Source organism: Hyla sarda, chromosome 12 (genome assembly GCF_029499605.1).
Source record: "Hyla sarda isolate aHylSar1 chromosome 12, aHylSar1.hap1, whole genome shotgun sequence".
NCBI classification, from domain to species: Eukaryota; Metazoa; Chordata; class Amphibia; order Anura; family Hylidae; genus Hyla; species Hyla sarda.
In genome coordinates, this window is record NC_079200.1 from 69,050,992 (window position 1) to 69,076,632 (window position 25,641).

At 43.8% G+C, this 25,641-nt stretch overlaps 1 protein-coding gene across 1 annotated transcript; it reads left to right on the top strand.

Annotated features, from left to right (window-relative positions):
• Positions 1-1,017: 1,017 nt before the first annotated feature.
• On the top strand, positions 1,018-23,891 carry LOC130296193 (breast cancer anti-estrogen resistance protein 3 homolog). Its single transcript, XM_056547474.1, has 11 exons — positions 1,018-1,090; positions 3,707-3,841; positions 4,786-4,901; positions 5,525-5,901; positions 6,087-6,181; positions 6,450-7,249; positions 7,634-7,749; positions 17,245-17,416; positions 17,767-17,872; positions 20,829-21,023; positions 21,231-23,891. Exons 3-11 carry the CDS (start codon positions 4,794-4,796, stop codon positions 21,431-21,433), a joined length of 2,172 nt encoding a protein of 723 aa, XP_056403449.1. The 5' UTR covers positions 1,018-1,090; positions 3,707-3,841; positions 4,786-4,793; the 3' UTR covers positions 21,434-23,891.
• The last annotated feature ends 1,750 nt before the right edge of the window (positions 23,892-25,641 follow it).

Sequence of the window (25,641 nt, forward strand, 5' to 3'; positions counted from 1 at the left end):
AGTACAGGATAAGTAATGTAATGTATGTACACAGTGACTCCACCGGCAGAATAGTGAGTACAGCTCTGGTGTATAATACAGGATATAACTCAGAATCAGTGCATAATAAATAATGCAATGTATGTACACAGTGACTCCACCAGCAGAATAGCGAGTGCAGTTCTGTAGTATAATACAGGATGTAATTCAGTATCAGTACAGGATAAGTAATGTAATGTATGTACACAGTGACTCCACCAGCAGAATAGTGAGTACAGGTCTGAAGTATAATACAGGATATAACTCAGGATCAGTACAGGATAAGTAATGTAATGTATGTACACAGTGACCTCACCAGCAGAATAGTGAGTGCAGTTCTGGAGTATAATACAGGATGTAACTCAGGATCAGTACAGGATAAGTAATGTAATGTATGTACATAGTGACCTCACCAGCAGAATAGTGAGTGCAGTTCTGGAGTATAATACAGGATGTAATTCAGTATCAGTACAGGATAAGTAATGTAATGTATGTACACAGTGACCTCACCAGCAGAATAGTGAGTGCAGTTCTGGAGTATAATACAGGATGTAATTCAGTATCAGTACAGGATAAGTAATGTAATGTATGTACACAGTGACTCCACCAGCAGAATAGTGAGTACAGGTCTGAAGTATAATACAGGATATAACTCAGGATCAGTACAGGATAAGTAATGTAATGTATGTACACAGTGACCTCACCAGCAGAATAGTGAGTGCAGTTCTGGAGTATAATACAGGATGTAATTCAGTATCAGTACAGGATAAGCAATGACATGGATTTACAGAGTGAAACACACTTCCGTATTGTTACATCCTGGGATCCCCGTTAAGTTTGCATAATTCCTGGATGGCTCTTGCGGTTCAGGTGAGATAAGAGGGCGCGTCTACCTGTTGTCAGTCACTGTGGGATCACTCACTGTGTATAGGGATGGCCCAGCCTCCTGCATTCCTATTGATAGAGTCAAGGATGTGTCCAGGAAAGGGAGGGAGTGTCGTCAGCACACAGAATAAGGGACTGGAAGGCTTTGGACATTGCTTGCCTCTCGTCTTGCTCAGCAGGCCATAAGGTGGGTATCTAAGGCAACAGGATATTTGTAGGGGGGTAAAGGGTGTGTAGTATGGGAGGGGGTGTCCATATAACACGGTATTGTTCTAGGAAACATCTTATGTAACTACTATCAGCTGATTTATAGTTACAAGCCCCAAAGTGCCCTGTGTAATTGCAGTATGTTCTGGTACTTGTAGTACTCAGGATTTGGATAGGCTGTCACATCCTATGTAGACAGGGCATGCTGGCACTTATGGTTTGGAGAATTCTACACGCACAGCCAAGTAGGTTGCTGCTTCATAAATCATATTACAGCTGGAGTGGAATGCTGGAGCTTATGGTTCTATGACTGATATATGTGTGTATGTAGCAGCTGTTAAATCTTTTGAATGTTTATATTGTCTGTAAGTGAAAGTCTTCTTTTGTTGCTTGTTAGGTTTTGTCTGTTCCAGGGAAAGCTGTGTGACTAATTCCAAAACCATGTTCAGTTCTAAAAGGCAAATCTACATGACTAGGATATAGCATAGAGTGGCAATCTGTGTGGAAGTTGAGGTACTAGGAACATTGGTTATCACCCAACTTTAAAAAAAATAGATCTAACTATGAATCTGCTAAATTTGGTGACCACCACACTGCCATAAGACTTGCCACCCAAGTTCTGAAAGTCAACCCCATCTATACAATGGTGAATTATCCTTTTGGCCAGCGCTATATAACTGGGCGGAAATAGTAAGACACTAAGAAAGCTGGGTAGTAATTGGCAGCCTTTTAAGTTTTCGCCAAGCTTTTTCAAAAACAGGTAAACTTAGAAACTGCAAAACTGACACGATAGTAATTTTATGAGGTATTTTTGCAAGTTTTTAGTTAAATCAATATTGCCCAACTGCACTTATCTTATGGTGTCATTTTCGTGGATGTCTCAAGCGACCCCCGAATAATATATTACTTTATTATAACTGCAGAACATGCTAGAGCAGTCAACAAACCTGTGGCTGCCTGCTGCCACCCGAGGCTACATGTTATATCCAAACCCTGCAGCGCTAAAGATTACAGGACACAAGCCATAATGAATGTTCTGCAGAGAGGAATGTGCAGAGGACTGTATCACAACTGAAAGACTTAGATATACCATCTCAGCACATAGTATCACTCGTAATAGGATTAGATACAGCAGCTTAGCAAACAGCATCACACACGGCAGAATTAGATGCCACTTCTTAGCAGGCAGTATTACACATGATAGGCTTAGATACAAAGCTCAGCAGTCGGTATCACACATGAAAGGATTAGATACAGCAGTTTAGAGAAATTCTTTCAAGAAGAAAAGTCATAACCCCCACCCCTCTGTTGCTTGTCTCTATGTGCCCTCCCCTGCCTCTGTCACCCCCAGTGCCCTCCCCTGCCTTTACCACCCCCAGTACTCTCCCTGCCTCTGTCACCCCCCAGTGCCCTCCCTTGCCTTTACCACCCCCAGTGTTCTCCCTGCCTCGGTCACCCCCAGTACCCATCCTGCCTTTGTCACCCCAGTGCCCCCTCTCCCTGTTAGCCCCAGTCACCCACCTCTATTAGCCCAAGTGCCCTCTCCTGCGCCTGTCTCCCTTAGTGCCCTCCCCTGCCTCTGTCACCTCCATTGGTTTCCCATGCTTCTGTCACCCCAAGTGCTCTACCCTGCCTCTATCACTCCCAGTGCTCTCTGCTGCCCTTGTCAACCCCAGTGCCCATCCTGCATCTGTCTCCCTTGCTGTCTCTCTACTTCTGTGCCACCCCCCGTGTCCCCCTGCCTCTGTCACCCCCCAGTGCCCTCCCTGCCTCTGTCTCCTTAAGTGTCTCTCTACTTTTTTGTCATCCCCAGTGCCCTCCCTGCCTCTGTCTCCTTAAGTGTCTCTCTACTTTTTTGTCATCCCCAGTGCCCTCCCTGCCTCTGTCTCCTTAAGTGTCTCTCTACTTTTTTGTCATCCCCAGTGCCCTCCCTGCCTCTGTCTCCTTAAGTGTCTCTCTACTTTTTTGTCATCCCCAGTGCCCTCCCTGCATCTGTCACCCCCAGTGTTCTGCCAAGCCCACCATGCCACTCTGTCTGTCACCATCGCATAAATACACTCTGTGTTGTATCAATAATAGTGATAGCGGGGCGATATAAATGGAACACACCCTCAAGGCGGCCATGTTATTCTACCACTGCTATCAATCACTTGGCTTCTGCCCAGACTTCCAAGAACATTCCAAGGATAACTACTTCACAAAATGTTCCTGCATTTTGCTGTATAATTGGGTTTACAGAGACAGCCTGCTGTGTAGAATGCCTGGATAATATGTGTAACACAATCATGTGATACAACCTGCTTGTGTTGCTGTATCTAAGCCTATCATGTGTGATACTGCCTGCTGAGCTGCAGTATCTCAGCATGTTGTGTAAGATATTGAAGGTATTGGGGGCAACACAGAGGCGGGGGGGGCACAGGGAGGATGACTCCACTTCTTAAAGGAATGTCCTATCCTCCTAAGATTTTTGCAGTGTGCCCGGACTTGCCCGGCCCGCCTCTCGCACCTGTGATGTCAGCAGGGTGTGATTTCCTCTCCTCATCTCTGACTGTTAATGATTAAGTGATTGACAATGGAATGTACTTCCATCCAGCAGAAGCTGCCCTCACCGCCAGAAGCCCGCACAGTCACACCTCTCTGAATATCCGAATGTTACCACCGAGGGACCAGGGGCCACAGCTCACTATGTATTTGCAGTCCTCCTGAACCTACAAAAAATAGTGCAACAGAGGTAAGAAACGAACCTTAAAAAACACTGTGTGCTGGGATTTCCAAGACTCGTCCAGTCTTATAGGAATAAAGCCTTATGATAAAAAGTTCAGCAACTTTCTAATAGACATCAGCCCAGATTTACTAATGTGCCAGAATTCCGCCCCTGTTGGTCAGCACCATTATATAAATTGGATGAGCTGCTGTATTAAGTAGAGCCTCCCATATAAATGTACCTCTGTACCTGTCTAAACAACGGACAGGACACCTCATTGTGTGGAATAGTGTGGGTCTCAAAGGTCAGTCCCCCACCAATTAAACATTGGGATAGGTCTGAAATGTTAACGTCTTGGAGAAACCCTTTAAGTATTCAAACTTTGACAGGGATTAGTTAAACCAAGGTCCTGCAGATCTCTTCAGATATCAGAACTGGAATTTCCACATTCTTACTTCAAGACATAGCGGGAGCAAACAAGGATCTACAAGGGAAAGGACTAGAAGACAGCTCCACTTTCCTGATACAGAGCTCAGAATCATCTTCAGAGCCAGGGGTAAGAAAGAGAGGAAGAGATACTGATAAACAGCGGAAAGCTCTAGTAAGGTTATCCAAACACCCCCCCCCCCCCCCAATCGTAGTGCTGGTTTCGCAGCCTACATTGCTCAGTACTGCTCCATAAAGACCTCCATGCTGCTGCCCCTCTCCTTTGTGTGTACGATGTATGGAGACATCATAGCACCCAGTCTACACCCACTTGCTCAGGGACGAGTAAAAGTTAGAAATGGAACATGCAGAGGAGAAAAACTGGTAAGCATACCATATACCCATTTTATAATGGCATGAAATCCATTATATCAATGGCAAGAGATTCTGCATAATGTACAAGAAGCCAGTAATATCAAGTCATGATGTTTGCAGCCCAAAAAAAGACCATTGTAGTCATTTACTGATGTTGTGTCATCTTTTAGAAATAAAGATGCCATCTCCGACAGAAGCTTTGAAGAAGGAGCTTGAGGAGGAGCTGAAGTTAAGCAGTGAAGACCTGCGGAGTCATGCATGGTACCATGGGCCTCTCTCCAGGCAGGTGAGTACATTAGATCATATAACAGCCATATAACAGTGGTATATCTGGATCATAAGCAGCAGTGGTCCAATAGGCAGGTGTATACAAGCAAGGGAACCAAGATATACAAGTTATTGGTGATTATATGGACTCCATCCCACTGGATTATTGGTGGGACACAAGGGTTATAGCCCCAGGGCTTCTATTGACTAACTGTTACCCTGTACAAAAAAGGAAACTAACCATCTAGCATGTGATAGAGACCTGTAGATGGAGGCAATGCCTGAAAAAAGGGCCACTTCAGATTTTTACAGCATTGCCCATATCTGCCCATACAGATATTGTATGCAGTTTGTATTATATAAAACTGTATTATGTAGGAACTTTTCATAGTATTGTGTTTTGGGGACTATATGGGCAATATATCTTGGTAGTATTGTTACTGTGTGGTAGTGGCATTAAAGGGGTTATCTAAATATTAAACATCATCCGTTATCCACAAAAAGGGATATATCTATATATTAGGGGGGAGAGGATCAGATTGGTTGGAAAAATGTGAAACTAGGAAAATTGTCAATGTAGCTCTTGTTGTGACTACTGTGCGTAGTAGATGGTTCTAATATGAGTGTTGGTGTTGCCCACAGGAGGCAGAGAGACTTCTGAAGACAGATGGAGACTTCCTAATTCGTGATTCCCTCTCCTCCCCGGGGGATTATGTGCTGAGTTGTGTCAGTAAAATGCAGGTCCTCCACTTCAAGATCATCGCTGTCACCCTGCGTCCACGCCAAGGCTTCTCCCGGGTCTTGTACCAGCTTGAGCAAGACCAATTTGATAACATTCCAGCTCTTGTTCGCTCTTATGTTGGCGACAGGAGGCCCCTGTCAGAGTCTTCAAGGGCAGTTATTGTAAATCCCATCAACAGGACTGGGCCACTCAGCATGGCAAGGGGGAGGCAAGAATCTCAGAGGGCAAATAAAGAAAACAGGAGGAGCCTTCACCTGGTTGACAGCAGCTTACTAAGGTATACATTTAGTCTGTCTGTCTTTTTAACTATACCTAATGCTTTGCACGAAAATCTGTATTAATACATTAAAACAAATCACCTTCCAGTAGCCTGTAGCTGCAATTACCTTGGCTGAGAGGAGAGAGAATATTCATTCACAGTCCTAATTCTCATAAAATATTCTATGCATTTATTTTTACCAGGAACAAAGACAGATTTGGAAGCCATCCCGGAAACCTTGATGTCCTCAAGGAGATACCCTTACAAAGTGCCCAGTCTGACAGCAACCTGCTCTCAGGTAAAGTTGGGGGCTGGGATAGAATTATCAATTGTTGCCTCTTTTTATAGGTTTTGGGGGAAATGTACTTCACATTAGTGGTACACCAGATCCAAATTTGAGCAAACTTCCCCTTCCCATAGACTTGTTTGTGACAGACAGATTCATGTGGTTCAAGTATGAGGATTTCCCTTGGACCTTCTAAACGCTTTTGATTGGCTGAGAGAAGAAAACATTTGTCACTTCTACTTTACCTTACTCTGATGCCTTTAAAATGTTTCCCTTTTAGCTGTTTCTGCAGAGTCTTCAGGGACTCCAGAAGAACCACAAACTGGTCCCCTGTCCCCGATGTTCCGCACAGGCAGTGACCCAGTCCTAAGAGCCAAAACTCAACCAGTCCTCCCCCTGGACTATGATGGAAACAGTGCCTTGAGAGGATCAGACAGTCAGCTGCACTCTAAGGCTCCCCCAAAACCCATAAGAGCCCCTTCTTTGCTTCTTCCTGATCCCCCAGAAGGATCCGACACATATTGTGAACTGGTCCCTCGTGCGCCCGTGACCACCAGGAGATATGTGGACACTTTGAAAGCAGAGGAGAAATGGAAAAACCGCGCCCGCGCCACTGAGACAACTTTTGGTTTTCTAGATGCTGAAAAATCACCAGATGCGATTTCACTAGCCAGTCTCTGTGAACACAGTCCTTCAGGGATGGAAAACCCCAAAATTGTCTACTCTGAGCTGGACAAGTCCAAAGTGATCCATGCAAAGAAATCTAGAACTCTTATTTTAGAATCTAAGGATCCTTCTAGGTTATCGCATTCTGGTTTGGAAAATCCAAAAATATCTAACTTTAGAATGTCAAACTTTAAGGTGAATCAATGTATCATAGAGAGTCCCGAGGAGGGAGAGGATTTTGTCCGACCACAAATACTAACTACAACCTCTTTTCAACCAAGAATCTTCCAGTCTATTCTGCTTTCTCCAGAGAATAAACCTTTGGAACCTAATGCCTTGCGCAAACTGAAAGAGATTGTCAGCCAAAAAGACTGCAAAGAGAGCGCTCTTCATATCCTGAGAGAAGACTGCCAGGTAGGTAGAGTCCATGCCTCTTTAACCAATAACAGAAATGGTTGGGGTCCAATTTCTAAAATGAACAGGTTGCAATGGTAAAGTTTCCTAACCCCACCAGTGTTGGTTGGGGAAAAAAACTGTTGTTGTTTTTATTTTATTTTTATTTTTTTTAGGGTGGGGGGGGTTATCGGCGGCTTCTTGAGTATGTACAGTACATCCATTTCATGATTCATAAACATGATTGGTGTTGTAAACTTTTTAAGCCCCATGACCACCCTTCTTACTGGTAACTGGTGAAGATTCCAGGCCCATATGGCCCCCATTACCTTTTCACATGACACCTCAGATGACATCTACAAGGTTGAACTCTACTTTATCACGATTTTACTTTCATCCTTACAGGAGTGTCGAACCTGGGGAGTTACCAAAGAGCAACAGAGAAGTATGGGTGTTCGTTCAGGACTTGAGCTAATATTACTGCCCTACGGACAACAGCTAAGACAGGATCTCCTGGAGAGGTCAGCAAATTTTTGTTTACAAACTTGCCCCTTTTTGGAATTGTCTAGTATTGGAGTTCAGTTCCATTCAGTGATTTTTTTACATTTCTCCATTTAACCAACGTTATCACCCAGCCGTAAACTTAACTTGATTGTTTCCATAAGAGGTCTAGAACACAGGTTCCTCACACATATAGAGCTGTACTCATTCTGCTGGTGTAGTCACTGTGTGCATACATTACATTACTTATCCTGTACTGATCCTGAGTTACATCCTGTATAATACTCCAGAGCTGTACTCACTATTCTGCTGGTGGGGGCACTGTGTACATACATTACATTACTTATCCTGGACTGATCCTGAGTTATATCCTGTATTATACTCCAGAGCTGCACTCACTGTTCTGCTGGTGGAGTCACTGTGTACGTACATTACATTACTTATCCTGTACTGATCCTGAGTTATATCCTGTATTATACTCCAGACCTCTGCTCACTATTCTGATGGTGGAGTCACTGTGTACATACATTACTTATCCTGTACTGATCCTGAGTTATATCCTGTATTATACTCCAGAGCTCTACTCACTATTCTGCTGGTGGAGTCACTGTGTACATACATTACATTACTTATCCTGTACTGATCCTGAGTTATATCCTGTATTATACTCCAGACCTGTACTCACTATTCTGCTGGTGGGGGTCACTGTGTACATACATTACATTACTTATCCTGTACTGATCCTGAGTTATATCCTGTATTATACTCCAGAGCTCTACTCACTATTCTGCTGGTGGAGTCACTGTGTACATACATTACATTACTTATCCTGTACTGATCCTGAGTTATATCCTGTATTATACTCCAGACCTCCGCTCACTATTCTGATGGTGGAGTCACTGTGTACATACATTACTTATCCTGTACTGATCCTGAATTATATTCTGTATTATACTCCAGAGCTCTACTCACTATTCTGCTGGTGGGGTCACTGTGTACATACATTGCATTACTTATACTGTACTGATCCTGAGTTATATCCCGTAGATCTTTTATTTTTCAAATATATAACATTACAATAATAAAAATAGTAACAATTATAATTATTATAAACAATATAACATTAATACAAACAACACACACACATGCACAATATTTACAAAATTAGTCCCCATTAGTATATAAATGTCCATTAAAGTATTTTCTGGTCCATCTTCATTCTCACTAAACACACACAGACCACTGTAATAACTACCCCACATGTGTAAACTAGTAATACCAGTTACACTCTAGAGCTGCACTCACTATTCTGTTCAATTTACTCTATGTACACAGTACATTTACCCCTTTTCCCGAATTCTAAATTATGTGCAGAAGCGCTAAATTTATCAATCAAGTGCAATGACCTTCATAAATTGCGGGTAAATATAGTAATCTCCTCAATCCACTCTTTGGAAAATAGAATCGATGATTTAGAGCATCTTGCTACGTTAAGTCCAAGATGGCTTATATTTGCGCAAAGAAAAAACAGCTCTTGCGGCAAAATTTTTGGTGTAAAGGAAAAGTACGCAGTTAATAAATCCATGTGTACTATAGATGTCACTCCAAGGTACCCTGATTCAGCCACATCTGGAGGACATGCTCTACCAAAACGTGTGCAAAAAAAATGCGCAAAAAAAGGACTTGGCCAAACTTTTGCGCAAAAAAAATACACACAAAATAGGGGTAAAATCTTTGATACATGTCCCCCAGTGACTCCACCAGCAGAATACTGAGTACAGTTCTGGAGTACAATACAGGATATAACTGGATCAGTACAGGATAAGTAATGTAATGTATGTACACATTGACTCTACCAGCAGAATAGTGAGTACAGCTCTGGAGTATAATACAGGATGTAACTCAGGATCAGTACAGGAGAAGTAATGTAATGTATGTACACAGTGACCCCACCAGCAGAATAGTGAGTACAGCTCTGGAGTATAATACAGGATATAACTCAGGATCAGTACAGGATAAGTAATGTAATGTATGTACACATTGACTCTACCAGCAGAATAGTGAGTACAGCTCTAAAGTAGAGTGCAGAATGTAACGCAGGATCAGTACAGGAGAAGTAATGTAATGTATGTACACAGTGACCCCACCAGCAGAATAGTGAGTACAGCTCTGGAGTATAATATAGGATATAACTCAGGATAAGTACAGGATAAGTAATGTAATGTATGTACACAGTGACCCCACCAGCAGAATAGTGAGTACAGCTCTGGAGTATAATATAGGATATAACTCAGGATAAGTACAGGATAAGTAATGTAATGTATGTACACAGTGACTCCACCAGCACAATAGTGAGTGCAGCTCTGGAGTATAATTGTATGGAGTATATATTATATCTGCTGTTAGTATGCTTTGAGCCTTTCGAATACAGCTACATACAGGTGTATTATACTTAAAGGACCAGTACCTAAAAATCTGCAGCTGATAATTGTGCGGCTCTGGAGTTTAATACAAGATGTAATTTAGGATTAGTACAGGATAAGTAATGTAATGTACATACACAGTGCCTGCACCAGCAGAATAGGGAATACAGGTCTGGATTATAATACAAGATGTAACTCAGGATCAGTACAGGATAAGTAATGTAATGTATGTACACAGTGACTCCACCAGCAGAATAGTGAATGCAGGTCTGGAGTATAATACAGGATATAACTCAGGATCAGTACAGGATAAGCAATGTATTGTATGTACACACTGACTCCACCAGCCGAATAGTAAGTACAGCTCTGGAGTATAATGTAGGATATAACTCAGGATCAGTACAGGATAAGTAATGTAATGTATGTACATAGTGACCCCACAAGCAGAATAGTGAGTACAGGTCAGGAGTATAATACAGAATATAACTCAGGAACAGTACAGGATAAGTAATGTAATGTGTGTACACAGTGACTCCACCAGCAGAATAGTGAGTACAGCTCTGGAGTATAATACAGGATATAACTCAGGATCAGTACAGGATAAGTAATGTAATGTGTGTACACAGTGACTCCACCAGCAGAATAGTGAGTACAGCTCTGGTGTATAATACAGGATATAACTCAGGATCAGTACAGGATAAGTAATGTAATGTATGTACACAGTGACCTCACCAGCAGAATAGTGAGTACAGCGCTGGAGTATAATGCAGGATATAACTCAGGATCAGTACAGGATAAGTAATGTAATATATGTACACAGTGACCCCACCAGCAGAATAGTGAGTACAGCTCTGGACTATAATACAGGATATAAATCTAGATTTTCCTAGCTTGTGACGGAAAATATTAGTTATATGAAGACAGGAGGCGAGTATCTTATGCATTAATCTTCCTTTATTAATGCCCATAGCAGAAATTCAAAACTCTTTTAATGAATTTTTACTAAAAACTTTAAAGAACCACTTAAAACTACAACTCCCAGCAGTCCATAGGGTGTATTGACCAATCCCTGGCCAGGATGCTTGGTATATAAAGGACTGCTTCCATTGTCTCCTCCTCTTTCTTGATGCGAAAGTTGTAGCCGTAACTTGAACCTGGAATCACGATAGAACCCAAACCGATTCCATAAGACCTTGAATCACCGGCCGAAACCATGTCCCAACGGGGACACCATAACGAGTAGGAAAAAATTCCGGAACACCTCAGCCTCCGACATGTAGGGCGCCGTCTTCAGTATCCTGGGAAGAAAAGGAATACCATGACAGGGTTGGGTTGGGAGGGAAGATACTCGCCTCCTGTCTTCATATAACTAATATTTTCCGTCACAAGCTAGGAAAATCTAGATTTATATATCAGACAGGAGGCTCATATCTTATGCAAGTTCAAAGCTAGACATAAGAATGATACAAGAATGATATAAATACATGACAGACAAATTACAAAATTGACATAGATATGTGTTCCTCCGGTCTAAAATAAAAGTGACGGAAGGTGTCCTCTGAAGACCAATCCGCTGCCATCAATAGATCTGCCAGGGAACCTCCCGCGGTGACCACTTTAGTAGCCATCGCACCTCTGGTCGAGTGGGCCCCGAACAGGGAAACGTCAATCCCTGCCATATCCATGGCAGAGCGTACCCACCGTGCTAGAGTGGCTGAAGCCACCGGTTGGTGAGGACGCACGTAAGAGATGAGGAGTTGGGAGGATTCCGAGGAACGTAGCAAAGCAGTCTGAGACTCATATGACTGAAGACAGCGGACCACACACAAGCGTGGATGTGCGGGAAAAGAAGGATAGAAAACAGAATGAAGTCCGGTTTTTGTCCTACGCACGACAGAGAATTTAACTCCTAATGGCGAGAATTGTCGCCTGGAGATGTCTAAAGCCCGAACGTCCGATACGCGCTTGATGGAGATCAAGCAGAGAAGCACCGTAAGCTTGAAGGACAGCAATTTCAGAGAAAGTGCGTCATTGTCCTCCCATGCCGAGAACATGGATAGGACTTTAGATACATCCCAGGTGGTTTGATACTTGGGGCGAGGAGGACGTTTAAATTTAACGCCTCTCAGGAGGCGACATACCAAGGGGTGTTTGCCTACTGGTAGAGAATCCACTGGAGTGTGATAAGCAGAGATTGCAGATCGGTACACATTGATAGAACTATAAGATTTCCCGGATTCAAAAGAATCCGCCAAATAGTTGGCCACTACAGACACAGGTGCCTGAACGGGATTAACTTGCCGTTGATCACACCAACGTACCCAGAGTCTCCAGGCTGATCGATATGCCGATCTAGTCCCGGGGGCCCAGGCCAAGGCAAGGAGGTCCCTAGCTGATCTTGAAAGGTCTTTATCCGTGTCTGGCACCCCGAAACCAACCATGCGAGGAGATGCAGGGTGTGGTCTGTGATCAGAGGGTGAAGATCCCCTGTCGGATTGGACAGGAGATGAGGGAGCTGAGGGAGCAATCTGGGAAAATCCACAGTCATCCCCAGAAGAAGGGGAAACCATGGCTGTGTCGGCCACCAGGGAGTGATCACCACCACCAACGCCCTCAGGTTCGTTATCTGTAAAAGCACCCTGAGGATCATTGAGAACGGTGGGAATGCATAGTGCGTCCCCCGGGGCCATATGTGGCGGAAGGCGTCTACCGCGTAGGCTTCTGGATCCGGCCTCCAGCTGTAAAAGCTGGGTAGTTGATGATTGAGTCGGGAGGCGAACAGGTCCATAGAGAGAGGACCCCACAGGCGGCAAATGGACTGAAAGACTAATCGGTCCAGCCGCCAATCGCTGGAATCTGTCAGGTAGCGTGAGTTCCAGTCCGCCACCATGTTGGAAACCCCCGGAATGTATTCCGCTATCGGGACAATGTTGCGGGCAAGGCAAAAATGCCAAAGCTCTCTCGCGAGGTCTGCAAGTACTCTGGACCTGGGACCTCCCAATCGATTGACATATTGGACCGCAGACATATTGTCCATGCGCAACAATACACAGCAATTGGATGCTCGAGGTAGAAGGCTCCTGATGGCAAAAAATGCTGCCAGAAGCTCCAGCGCATTGATGTGCAGCAGAGACTCCTCTGCGGACCATGTCCCTCCTGTTGAAGAGAGACCGCATCGAGCACCCCAACCGTGGCGGCTCGCATCCGACTCCAAAATGAAGTCTGGAGTGGGATTGAAGATGGTCTTGCCGTTCCATTCGACGGCATGACGTAACCACCACCGAAGTTCCACTACGGTTTCCGGACATAGGGGAACTTCGTCCGCGTAACGAAGCCCTTGTCGCAAATGTAGTGACTTGAGCCTCTGAAGGGCCCGATAATGGAGAGGGGCGGGAAATATGGCCTGTATGGAGGCTGATAAAAGTCCGACCAGGCGTGCTAGCACACGTAACGACACTCGTCGTTTGTGTAACACGGCCCTGATTTCCTTGCGGATGGTGGTCAGCTTGGCTTTGGGTAATTTGAGGACAGCATGATCGGTGTCCACCAAGAATCCCAAAAATTCCATCTCCCGAGCTGGGACGAGAGCTGACTTCTCGTGATTGATGATGAATCCTAAGTGTTGTAACAATTGAACCGTCCAGCCGGCATGTTCCTCCGCTTGAGGTTTGGAACGAGCCATGATGAGCAGGTCGTCTAGATATATAATCAATCTCACTCCCCTGCTCCTTAGGGCTGCCACCACCGGTTTCAGAAGTTTGGTGAAACACCATGGGGCGGACGAGAGACCGAAGGGTAGGCAAGTAAATTGCCACATTCTGGTCCTCCACAGGAAACATAGGAAGTGTTGGGAGGCCTGATGTATGGGAACCGTGAGATATGCGTCTTTCAGATCTACCTTTACCAACCAGTCTCCTGGTTGTAGAAGGTCCCGTAGAAGGTGGATGCCTTCCATCTTGAAATGTCGATAAACGACATGTTGGTTGAGATTTCGCAAGTTTATGACAGGGCGATAACCTCCCCCTTTCTTTTTGACCAGGAAGAGGTTGCTGAGGAACCCCGGGGAAAGGGGGTCCACCTCCATCACCGCTTGTTTGGACAGAAGGTCCTGTAATTCGTTGTCTATAAGAGCAACGTTTAGTTCGGAGAACCGGATGGGGTGTGGAATTGAAGTTAAGTCTGGTAGGGAACAGAATTCTATTTGATACCCTGCCACTGTCCGGAGTATCCATGCGTCTGCAGTAATTGCTGACCATGCGTGGATAAAATGTTGCAGTCTGCCCCCTACGGGAATGGGAAAAGAACTCAGGTGTGTTGTACTCACCGGTAGTATGTCTGGAGCGGGGGTAACCTCTTCCTCCACGTCCTCTCCAAGGACGTCCACGGGGTGGGAAGAAGGGTGAAGATTGTGCGACTGGCACAGGGTAGGGTTGTGGAGCCTGGTTGTACTGAGGAGCTGGAGCTCTGTTGTACGGCCTAGTATTGTAGTTGCGGCTGGCAGATCGGCTCCTGCTTCTGCCGGCCGTTGTGAAAACCTTAGCCGAACTCGATTTCTTAAGGGATGTTTGGGCTTTGTCAAGGCTGGTATACAGCCCGACCATCTTGTTGATGTCCTTGATAAGGGTATCTCCGAAGAGAAGGCCCTCGGCAGCGGGTCCGGGTTCAGTCTCCGCTAAGTGAGAGAGTTGTGGATCAAGTCTCATCAAGATTGATCGTCGACGTTCAGTCGCACAAGTGGTGTTTGCACACCCGAGCAAACATACCGCTCTTTGGGCCCAACCTCTAAGTTGCAGCAGATCGATTGGTTGATCGGTTGCCGCCGCCTGTTCCGATAGATTGAGAATCATGGTGACAGGGCCGAAGAGGTCCAAGATTCGATCCTGGATGGTCCTGAAGGACCTCTCGATACCCTTCTTGGAATATTTTCCATGTTTAGTGAGGTATCGTAAGAGTATGGGGTCAATTTCGGGCGTAAGCACCACCTTCTTGGGGATGCATGGTCGGGGGCATTCCGCCTTTAACTTGTTGCGGTTAGCCTTATCCACCGACCTGCGAGCCCAATGTTCTATATATTGGGACACTTCAGGGGTGGGAGCCCAGTCTCCAGAGCGTGGATGGGTTATAGCCTCTGGGTCAAAGAAAGGCTCTCCACGAGAGTCTAATACGATGTCACCCTGGGGTACAGGGTTAGCGTCCTCAGGGATCGCCATATGCCCACTATCCTCTATTGCACCGTCAGACTCATTGGCATCAGCCACTTCGGATTCTGCGGAGGATTCTTCATCTGTAGAATCTACAAATGAATCCGGTTTGGTCCGTCTAGCGGATCGTTGCCCCTGCTTACGCAACTCCCCGGGGCCCAGGGGTCTATTAGAGTCTGGAGGCAAAGTGGGTCGGCAGGCCGGTTCGGGAACTGCCTGGTGCATAAAATTTACTTCCCCTGCCGGGGAGTCAGATACCATGATGGTATGATTGCGTTTTTGAGACGCTTTACCCTTTTTATAGGGTGGTTCGCCACTGCATGAGGGTTTCTGAGAGGTATGTGCAGGATGCTGCGAACTTTTGGGGGGTAGGACAGAGGACATCGCTGCTTGCACTGATTTATTTATCAGATCTTGGATCTGGGCAGCAGTCAGGTAAAGGGGTGCATCCAAGGAAGGATCCTCTCCCCTGGGGGAACTAGTAGTATTGTCATCTGCCATAATGTTAATCAGTATGGGGTATGTGAATGTACCCAGGGGCTGTAGCAGTCAGAATCTACAAGGGCTTTATAGAGGTAAGCTGGGGGCAGTAGGGGTAATAGGGAATAAATTCCCAGTAAATACCGACAATATACAGCGACAACTAGTCCAGGCTCCGTCCCTCACGCCGATCTCACTGAACTGGAGATTGCGATGCAGGGAGGAGTGTTGAAAAATCGCAGAGCGGCGTAATCTCGCGAGATTACCGCTCACTGTGTACAGATAGGACGAGCTATCTGACTAAGACACGCCTACCTCCCCTCCGCGCGGAGCGAGCGCGAAAAGGAGGAAGAAGAGGAAAGGTAAACAAAATGGTGCCGAAGATGGCGCTGAAGAAGAAATGAGTTGACTTGTGACAGGTGCCGCACAGGGGCGGCGTGTGCCGCTGACAGGAAAAAGAAAAACCCCGAAGTGGGGGTATAAGGGCGCAGCACTAGAAGAGTCAGAGTATAGAACAATAGATTATATAGTCGAAAATATAATGAATAGCATGTAAATAGAAAATAGAATGAAATAGAATGAAAACACAGGGCAACAGGGAGGACTGTATTATAGAATACAGACCTATACCTGAAATGCCCAGACAGTCAAACAACAGTGATAATACTTATCTGAACTTCTGCTATGAGCAGAAAGAAAGAGGAGGAGACAATGGAAGCAGTCCTTTATATACCAAGCATCCTGGCCAGGGATTGGTCAATACACCCTATGGACTGCTGGGAGTTGTAGTTTTAAGTGGTTCTTTAAAGTTTTTAGTAAAAATTCATTAAAAGAGTTTTGAATTTCTGCTATGGGCATTAATAAAGGAAGATTAATGCATAAGATATGAGCCTCCTGTCTGATATATAACTCAGGATCAGTACAGGATAAGTAATGTATGTACACAGTGACCCCACCAGCAGAATAGTGAGTACAGCTCTGGAGTATAATACAGGATATAACTCAGGATCAGTACAGGATAAGTACTGTAATATATGTACACAGTGCCCCCCACCAGTGGAATAGTGAGTACAGCTCTGGACTATAATACAGGATGTAACTCAGGATCAGTACAGGATAAGTAATGTAATATATGTACACAGTGACCTCACCAGCGGAATAGTGAGTACAGCTCTGGACTATAATACAGGATATAACTCAGGATCAGTACAGGATAAGTAATGTAATGTATGTACACAGTGACCTCACCAGCAGAATAGTGAGTACAGCTCTGGAGTATAATACAGGATATAACTCAGGATCAGTACAGGATAAGTACTGTAATGTATGTTCAAATTGACAACTACTCATGTAGATTAATTCTGTGTATAATACATGTAAGTTTAAAAGATAACTTTCTCTCCATGTCCAGACATTACCTGCTGTCCCTGGGTGTAGCGGTGGACATACTGGGCTGCACTGGAGAAGTCACAGAGCGGGCGCACACCTTACATCGGATCATCTGCTTGGCATCTGAGCTGAAAGACTCTGCTGGGGATCTCTTTGCTTTCTCTGCTGTCATGAAAGCTTTGATGCTGCCACAGGTGAGAGATTTTGATGGGGTCTAGAAGATCGGACATGGCTAAGAGGAATCTTAAAATGTGGGAAATGTAATTAAAGACCCTCAGCAATATATTACTGAACATGTATAGCACGAGGTACATATAGAAAACTGTGTAACATGCTTAGAACCAAATATATAATACTGGGTGTGAAGCTACATCATGGGGCAATGCTAAAAATGGCTAAGCCCCTATTGACTTCTTCCATTTTGTTAACCTCAAAATGCCACAGTACATAGACAAGGGGCATGAGGAGACTGGTGTCATATGTATTATATAGTGTGTATTACCACATCCTTATACTATTCAATGCAGGAAATTGCTTTTTGCAGGTTGCACGTCTGGAGCAAACATGGAAAATGCTACGTCAAACTCACACAGACAGTGCCATCACCTTCCACAAGCAGCTAAAGCCAGCCCTGAGAGACATGGATGAATGTAAGCTAAACACATGTATACTGTCCTTAGGGTGTGTGTACCCTGAGGGGTTGTGAGTCCTATGGCCGAGAACAGCATGAGGTTTAATTATGTGGTTTTCGTCCATGTGGCAAGTACAGATACAGCACATAAAACTATACGCCTCACAATTAACTTGCTAAAAATTACATTGCAATATTGCAGTTTACAGTGAACCACGTGAGTATTTTGACCCATATTTTGCTGCATAAGACAAACGACTACGTCTATGAACACCATAAGTGACAAGTTAAAAAACTGCTATACTACCTATACTACAAAAATATAACTATAATGCTGTACCCTTTGTACAAGAATATAACTACTATAATACTGCTCCCTATGTACAAGAATATAACTACTATAATACTGTCCCTATGTACAAGTATATAACTACTATACTACTGCTCCCTATATACAAGAATATAACTACTATAATACTGTCCCTATGTACAAGAATATAACTACTATAATACTGCCTCCTATGTACAAGAATATAACTACTATAATACTGCTCCTATGTACAAGAATACAACTACTATAATACTGTCCCTAAGTACAAGGATTTAATTATTATAATACTGTCCCCTATGTACAAGAATATAGCTACTATAATACTGTTCCCTATGTGGTAGCGGGGTGTGATGAGGACAGATGTTGTGACCTTAGGGGCAGTTGGCATCAACCCCTTGTATTCATGACACCAGGGCGTGGTTTAGCCTAAAACCACACAAAGGTATACTACTGGATCTTTGGTTAGGCAAGGGGGCAATAAAGTCGCCAAAAAAAGAGAGACGCTAGCTCCACCAAGGGCTTATATGGGGAGACTAGCAGGGAGCCAATAGGTCACTCTTGGGGTCACCTGGTCACTGGTACCTTCTGGGTAACAATCACTTGACATTTCACATGGTATAACTCTTAAAGCAACATTACATTTTATCACACTTTACATGGTAAAACATACTTACAATGGGGAAACGAGGGCAGGGGGCCTTGGGGACACTGAAGGAGGCTGCCTGACAGGACAGCAGGAGCACGGGGTAACACCTCCCGTACTGGGCCACCACACCTATGTACAAGAATATAACTACTATAATACTGTTACTATGTACAAGAGTATAATTTTTATAATATCCAAGTGTAAAGAAATTTCAAAGGCACCCACCAGGTACAATTGGGGAAGATTTATCAAAACCTGTCCAGAGGAAAAGTTGCTGAGTTGCCCATAGCAACCAATCAGATCTCTTCTTTCATTTTTCAGAGACCTTTTAAAAAAAATGAAAGAAACAATCTGATTGGTTGCTATGGGCAACTCAGCAAATTTTCCGGACAGGTTTTGATAAATCTCCCCCCAATGTGTATTCATGCCTTATTCCATAAAGGTTATGCAGGATAAAGCGGCTGTTGAAGTTCCTAATGGAAAGAAACAGCTGTAACCACTTGAGCGCACTGGCGTTGTTGCAGCATGAAGCCGCTTTATCCTGCATAACCTTTATGGAATAAGGTATGAAGACACATTGGGGCAGATTTATCAAAACCTGTGTAGAGGAAAAGTTGTCCTGTTGCCCATAGCAACCAATCAGATTACCTGTTTCATTTTTAACAAGGTTTTGATAAATCTCCCCCATTGTACCTGGTGAGTGCCTTTGAAATTTCTTTACACTTAGATGTTGTCTATGAACTGTTATTTCAAACAAATGAGCACCACCAAAAAGGACAGGAAACAGGCAGCGCCATGCTCCTGTCGCCCCACCTGAAAAAGTGAAATAAAAGGGAGTAAAGAAATCTAACTAAACAGCCCTTACTAGAAAATAATAAAAAAAAGACCAGGTCTGGAGAGAACCAGACCGTGTCCACCTCCTAGCTGACACTAGAAAAAACTGGCTACCTCACTGCAGGAGGGCGGGTATATCCTGCCAGTGAGGAGCCGACTTTTCTTTTTCCTAGTGTCAGCGCCTCCTAGTGGCAAGAGCATATACCCCATCAGTTAGGTGTCCCCCAATGAAGAGCGACCGAGAAAAGGACATTTGTGCAGAGAGTTTTTACCGCCAGTTGCTATAGTCCAAGGTCAGTCTCAATTACCGGGGTAGCAGTGCCAGCAATTTTCTTTCTCATACCCCTGTATAATTATTATAATACTTGCCCCTATGTACAAGAATGTAACTACTGGTTATATTCGGCCCTGGGACTTGTTTGAGTGGCATTGGGGCTACTCTGCCAGTGGGTCGTTGCGCTGGTGGGCACTAGTGTCGAGACAGTGGTGGTCGCCGCACAGTGCTACACCATATAAGAATATAATTACTATAACACTGCCCCCTATGTACAAGAATATAACTACTTTAATACTGCCCCTATGTACAAGTATATAACTACTATAATACTGACCCCTATGTACAAGAATATAACTACTATAATATTGCCCCTATGTGCAAGAATATATCTATTATAATATATGCATGAAGAGAAGGATAGCACTCACCACTTAAAGTGACTTCAAACGTGATGCTTTATTGCATGAAGATATCAAACGTAATCTTCAGGCAATAAAGCATCACGTTTCAAGTCACTTTAAGTGGTGAGTGCTATCCTTCTCTTCATGCATATATATTGAGTTTGCGTTGTGTGCACTCTAGGATTTAGCACCCCACTTACTCCTGCAACGGGACTTACACACGGATTAAGAGGTGGTGTTTGCAAGTGCTGGAGTATCGAACTTTCTCTACTATAACACATATCTATTATTATATTGCTCCTATGTACAAGTATATAACTACTTTAATACTGCCCCTATGGGCAAGAATATAATTACTGTATAACTGCCCCGTGTATGTGATGGTTTTTCTTTATTACCATACAACTTCTTATGTAAACTTATTTACGTTGGTATTCAGCACAGAGTTATGACCTTTTTTTTCTTATTTCCCACCTGAAAACCCAGGCCTCACAGTTCCTTCGCCCACCAACATCGTGGTGCCACACATTCTGCCAGTACTTAAAGCTTTGGAGGGAGAGGATGACTGGGGAGGTGCGGTGGAAGAAAGCTGTGGACGTCTGTTACGGATACTACAAGCTTCCCGATCCTATGCTGCCAATGCAGAGGTCTACCACAGCAACGCCGATGGCAAGCTCAACGGTAAGAGACATGATAGAAGCCAAAGCTTCCTCGAAATAGGAGAGGCCAGAAGTAACTGATATACTGCCAGTCCCTCTTACTTCTGTATAAAGATACTTTCCTACAAAAATAAAAAAATAAAGTAAAGGGTATAGGGGTTCGGTGGTATATTTATTTCCTTTTTCTTTGTCACCATGAGATATTTATAGGTGCTCTCATCTTTTACAGGGTTCGTTCCTCAACCAGAACTGAGAGAAGCCTTTAAGACTGAGTTTTCCTTGAGACTTTTTTGGGGAAGTAAAGGATCAATGGCTGAGAAGGCAGAGAGGTATAAGAAGTTTGATCAAATACTGAATGTTTTATCCCAAAAACTCGAGCCTGAGACCCAGAGGAGTAGGTTGGCTAGTTCTGTCTATGGAATGGCCTATTAAACGTATGCCATCGCATGACCACAGGATAGTAAAATGTCCAACCAATGGCGTTTTCTCCAGCAACCACCACCATCTTCAGGCTGTATGAAACCTGACAGGACATAGAACTGTGCACGATACAAGAAATCAAACCAGGAAGTATGGCCACTATAACAAGCATAACTAACAAAAAAAAACAAGCTGGTACATGGTCCATGCAACAGAGGACATCAAGGTTCAGTAATGGGAGCCATGGCATAGGGTGTGGAGCCACTGTGACTACTGTAAAGACCCACCACCAGACATCCACTAGATCAAGGACAACCAACTAAGCCCTCTAAATACCCACAGTAACTGCATAAAGAACATCAAAGCCAAATACGGTCAAGAAACTTGTTACCACTATCATGACTGGGCATGATGGGGGTTGAAGTTGGTGAGCCGCCAGTTAGGAAACACTCTTCTAAGGTTTTGGCGAAGTGGAAGACTTTGATTGATTTCTTTGGGGGAGGACACAACTACGTCCAGTATACAGTCAAAGTTGCATGTTGGCGCACACTGACACAGCTTTCATGTTGTGGATGTTACATTCAATATAAAATAATGACACATAACCCAGCTTCATAGAAGAGGAAATGAGCAGCCAACAGAAGTGTTCCTATCAAAGAGGCTGTGTAGCCTTAATAGCAGTGAATCCTGCCCGTATTTACGCTGCTGCCAAGTATAACAATGGCCTTAGGTACATTCCATATCTCTGTCCATGGTAGAACATTGGTGTTTTTTACGCATAGTGATACTCCTTTAATCCAGCATCTAATACTCCAGAACCTGCTTGCCATACTGTGACATAGTGTGAAATTTCACAAAATGTAAAGCAGAAGGAGATTCTTCTGATAATGTCAGATTCTGTGTGTATGTTTTAGATTCCATGGGGGACATGTATCATTATTTGTGTATGGTAGAAGCAGTTTACCCCTTTTCCCGAATTCTAAATTATGAGCAGAAGCGCTAAATTTATCAATCAAGCGCAATGAGCTTCATAAATTTGGGGTAAATATAGTGATCTCCTCAATCCACTCTTTGGAAAATAGAATAGATGATTTAGAGCATCTTGCTACGTTAAGTCCAAGATGGCTTATATTTGCGCCAAAAAAACAGCACTTGCGTCAAAATTTTTGGTGTAAAGGAAAATTATGCAGTTAATAAATCCATGCGTACTATAGATGTCACTCCAAGGTACCCTGATTCGGACACATCTGGAGGACATGCTCTACCAAAACGTGCGCAAAAAAAAAGGGCTTGCGCAAAATTTTGCGCAAAAAAATATACACAAAACAGGGGTAAAATCTTTGATACATGTCCCCCCATGTGTTCTATGACTGTCTGATAATCCAGAATACCTGATAATCTGCCACTTATTCACTGTTAGTTTAAAGAAGCACTCTGTTTTTTGTTTTTTTTTAGCATATCATGCACACTTACCATGACTCCAGCGCCATTTGTTTCACTCCAGTACAGCTGCATCTATGCATTTTGTTACTCTAATTTGGTCATGTGATCAACAGTTAGTCCGTTACCTGGCTTAATGTGTCAAAAGGAAGTCAGTCCTGGGTCAGCTGACTATTCCTCACCTATTGAATTGCACCTGCTAGCTCACAGACCCCTTCCAGCTTTATCTGTATACTGCTGCTGCTCTTACTGTGGGATCAGAATATATAGTAGATATAGAACTCCCCTGAGGCTGTGTTCACACATTGCGTTTCGTGCAGTGTTATTTTCTGTTTTTGCTGTGACTTTACCAAAGTCGTGGCATAAAGGTGCTATTTTACTGCAATAAAATTTGTAGCAGAAACAGCCAAAATTTAAAGTGCAAACACAATGTAAAGACTTCAAATTTTCATAGGACACCTCAATTGTGAATATAGGGCAAATCAATTTTGTCTCATGGCAATACTTTTTTTTTTTTAAACTGCACATAATGTGAACTAACCTCAACTCACCTATGAATCCAATAAGTTCCCCTGGGTGACCTCCACCACCAGCAGCCTGATAAGATGACCAGGTGCAGAGATCAAACGCCACACCCAAAGCCAAAGGATTAATGGGAAACGTAGGCAGCATTAAGAAATAATTTCAGTAATGGATTTGCATCCAATATGGAGCCTAACCCACGCCTGCCACATCAGATAAAACATGGCATACACAAGAACCTTTACATTATTCTCTAATAATAACCTATACTGCAGTGTATAAGCAAAAAAAGAAAAAAAAAAAAACGGAGTGCTTCTTATTTCCACTTGGATTCCTTTTTATAAAGTGGATCAAGCAATCAGCACTTTAAGCAGCACTCAGAACCACTCTCAATGGCTTTGTCTACTGAAATGTTATTGTCTCTTTTGTATATTTTAATAATTGTATTAAAGCTTATTTTTCCATAACTTTTTATTTTTCAATGGAATCTGATAATGTAATGTAACATTGGACATGAAAGATTTGTAAGAGGTTTGTTCCCATCTACTGACAAAAAGCAGAGATCTTGTCTCAGAGATGATGTCTTCTGTATACCACCCACACAGAAGAGGTGATCCAGCTCCCCAATATTACTATAGCACACCTCAGAAGGAGACTAGCTGCTACAATGTCTCCCATACACTATACGCATACTCGCTCTGTATAGCGAGTATTACAGAGCATTACCAATGAGTGTAACCTGTGAATCCAGTACTGGGGAGATGGAGTAGACATAACATTTATTTCTAGCAGATTCTCTGCAGTTGCTTACTCCATAGAGTTCTATGGGCAGCTGTAACTTGATCCCCCTCAAGGAGCGGACATGTTTTAAGAGACATTTTAGCAGATTTTACAGAGTGTACAATAAGTTTACAGGGAGAACAGATAAGTGGAGAAAGAGGCATTGGGGGGAATCTATCATTGGTTTCACTATGGTTTTGTGGTGTACATTTGCCGCAGTCTGTCTCAGATGCTGTTTCATTGCGATTTTTGCTTTAGAAGGTTTTGTTTTTTTTCATGCCAAGTGGTATATCATGCAGTGGTCAGGAATTTATGATGTGCGACTTTTCAGTTTGGCACATCTTTTGTCACAACTGCGCTCACTTAGGCGCAAATCTACACCAGCCCTGACTTGGCTTACAAACACGTTTTGGCATGGAAGCCTTCCTCAGCTGTCTGCCTAGGCAGCCAGCTGAGGAAGGCTCCCACACCGAAACGCGTCCTTGTACTACACTATGGCATAATAAATCATCACTGGTGAGTGCTGGGTATCATCTTTCTACAAACTGATTGCAAACAGCAGTACTAAAGTCACACATTTTGTCGCACAGGATAAAAAGTCACGCAAAGAGACGCAGAGGGGTAACATACAAAGTGGAGCACTGAAGTATGAAATGTGATCAGCACCAGATTTATCACATGCCCTGCATCATGTAATAATGGGGCAAAAACACGTTTACCTACACCACTCTTGATGAATACACCCCCTCACAGGGGCGGACACAGACAACAGAGGGCCCCTGTGCAAAGAATAAGCCTGCCCCCCCCCCCCACACCCAAGTATTATGTTTGCTAGGTAAGCAGGTAGTACGTTGGCAAGTAGTAAATTAGGTAAGTAGAACATTCTCTAAGTAGGTAGGCAAGTAGTAAGTTTGCAAGTTATTTAGGCAGGTAGTAAGTTCAGTTGGTAGGAAGGCAAGTAAAAGGTTTGCCGCTAGGTAGGTAGGTTACCGTATATACTCGAGTATAAGCCGACCCGAATATAAGTCGAGGCCCCTAATTTCACCCCAAAATCCCAGGAAAAGTTATTGACTCGAGTATAAACCTAGAGTGGGAAATACATCATCCCCCCCCTGTCATCATCCAGACCCCCGTCATTAACACCCTCATCATCATCACGCTGTCATCATCACCCTGTCATCATCCCCCCCTTAATCATCCCCCCTTCATCATCACCGCCTGTCATCATCCCCCCTTCATCATCCCACACCCCCCCTTCATCATCCCCTTGTCATCATCCCCACCCCCCTTCATCATCCCCTTGTCATCATCCTCTTGTCATCATCCTCTTGTCATCATCCCACACCCCCCCTTCATCATCCCCCTGTCATCATCCCATACACCCCCCCTTCATCATCCACTTGTCATAATCACCCCCCCCCCTTCATCATCCCCTTGTCATCATCACCACATGTCATCATCATCACCGCTTGTCAATG

Excerpts from the sequence above, each read along its gene's own strand:
- LOC130296193 (XM_056547474.1), top strand. The coding sequence starts at position 4,794 with ATGCCATCTCCGACAGAAGCTTTGAAGAAGGAGCTTGAGGAGGAGCTG. Across the intron at positions 7,250-7,633 it reads TCCTGAGAGAAGACTGCCAG|GAGTGTCGAACCTGGGGAGT; the intron begins GTAGGTAGAGTC and ends TCATCCTTACAG. Across the intron at positions 21,024-21,230 it reads CGCCGATGGCAAGCTCAACG|GGTTCGTTCCTCAACCAGAA; the intron begins GTAAGAGACATG and ends CATCTTTTACAG.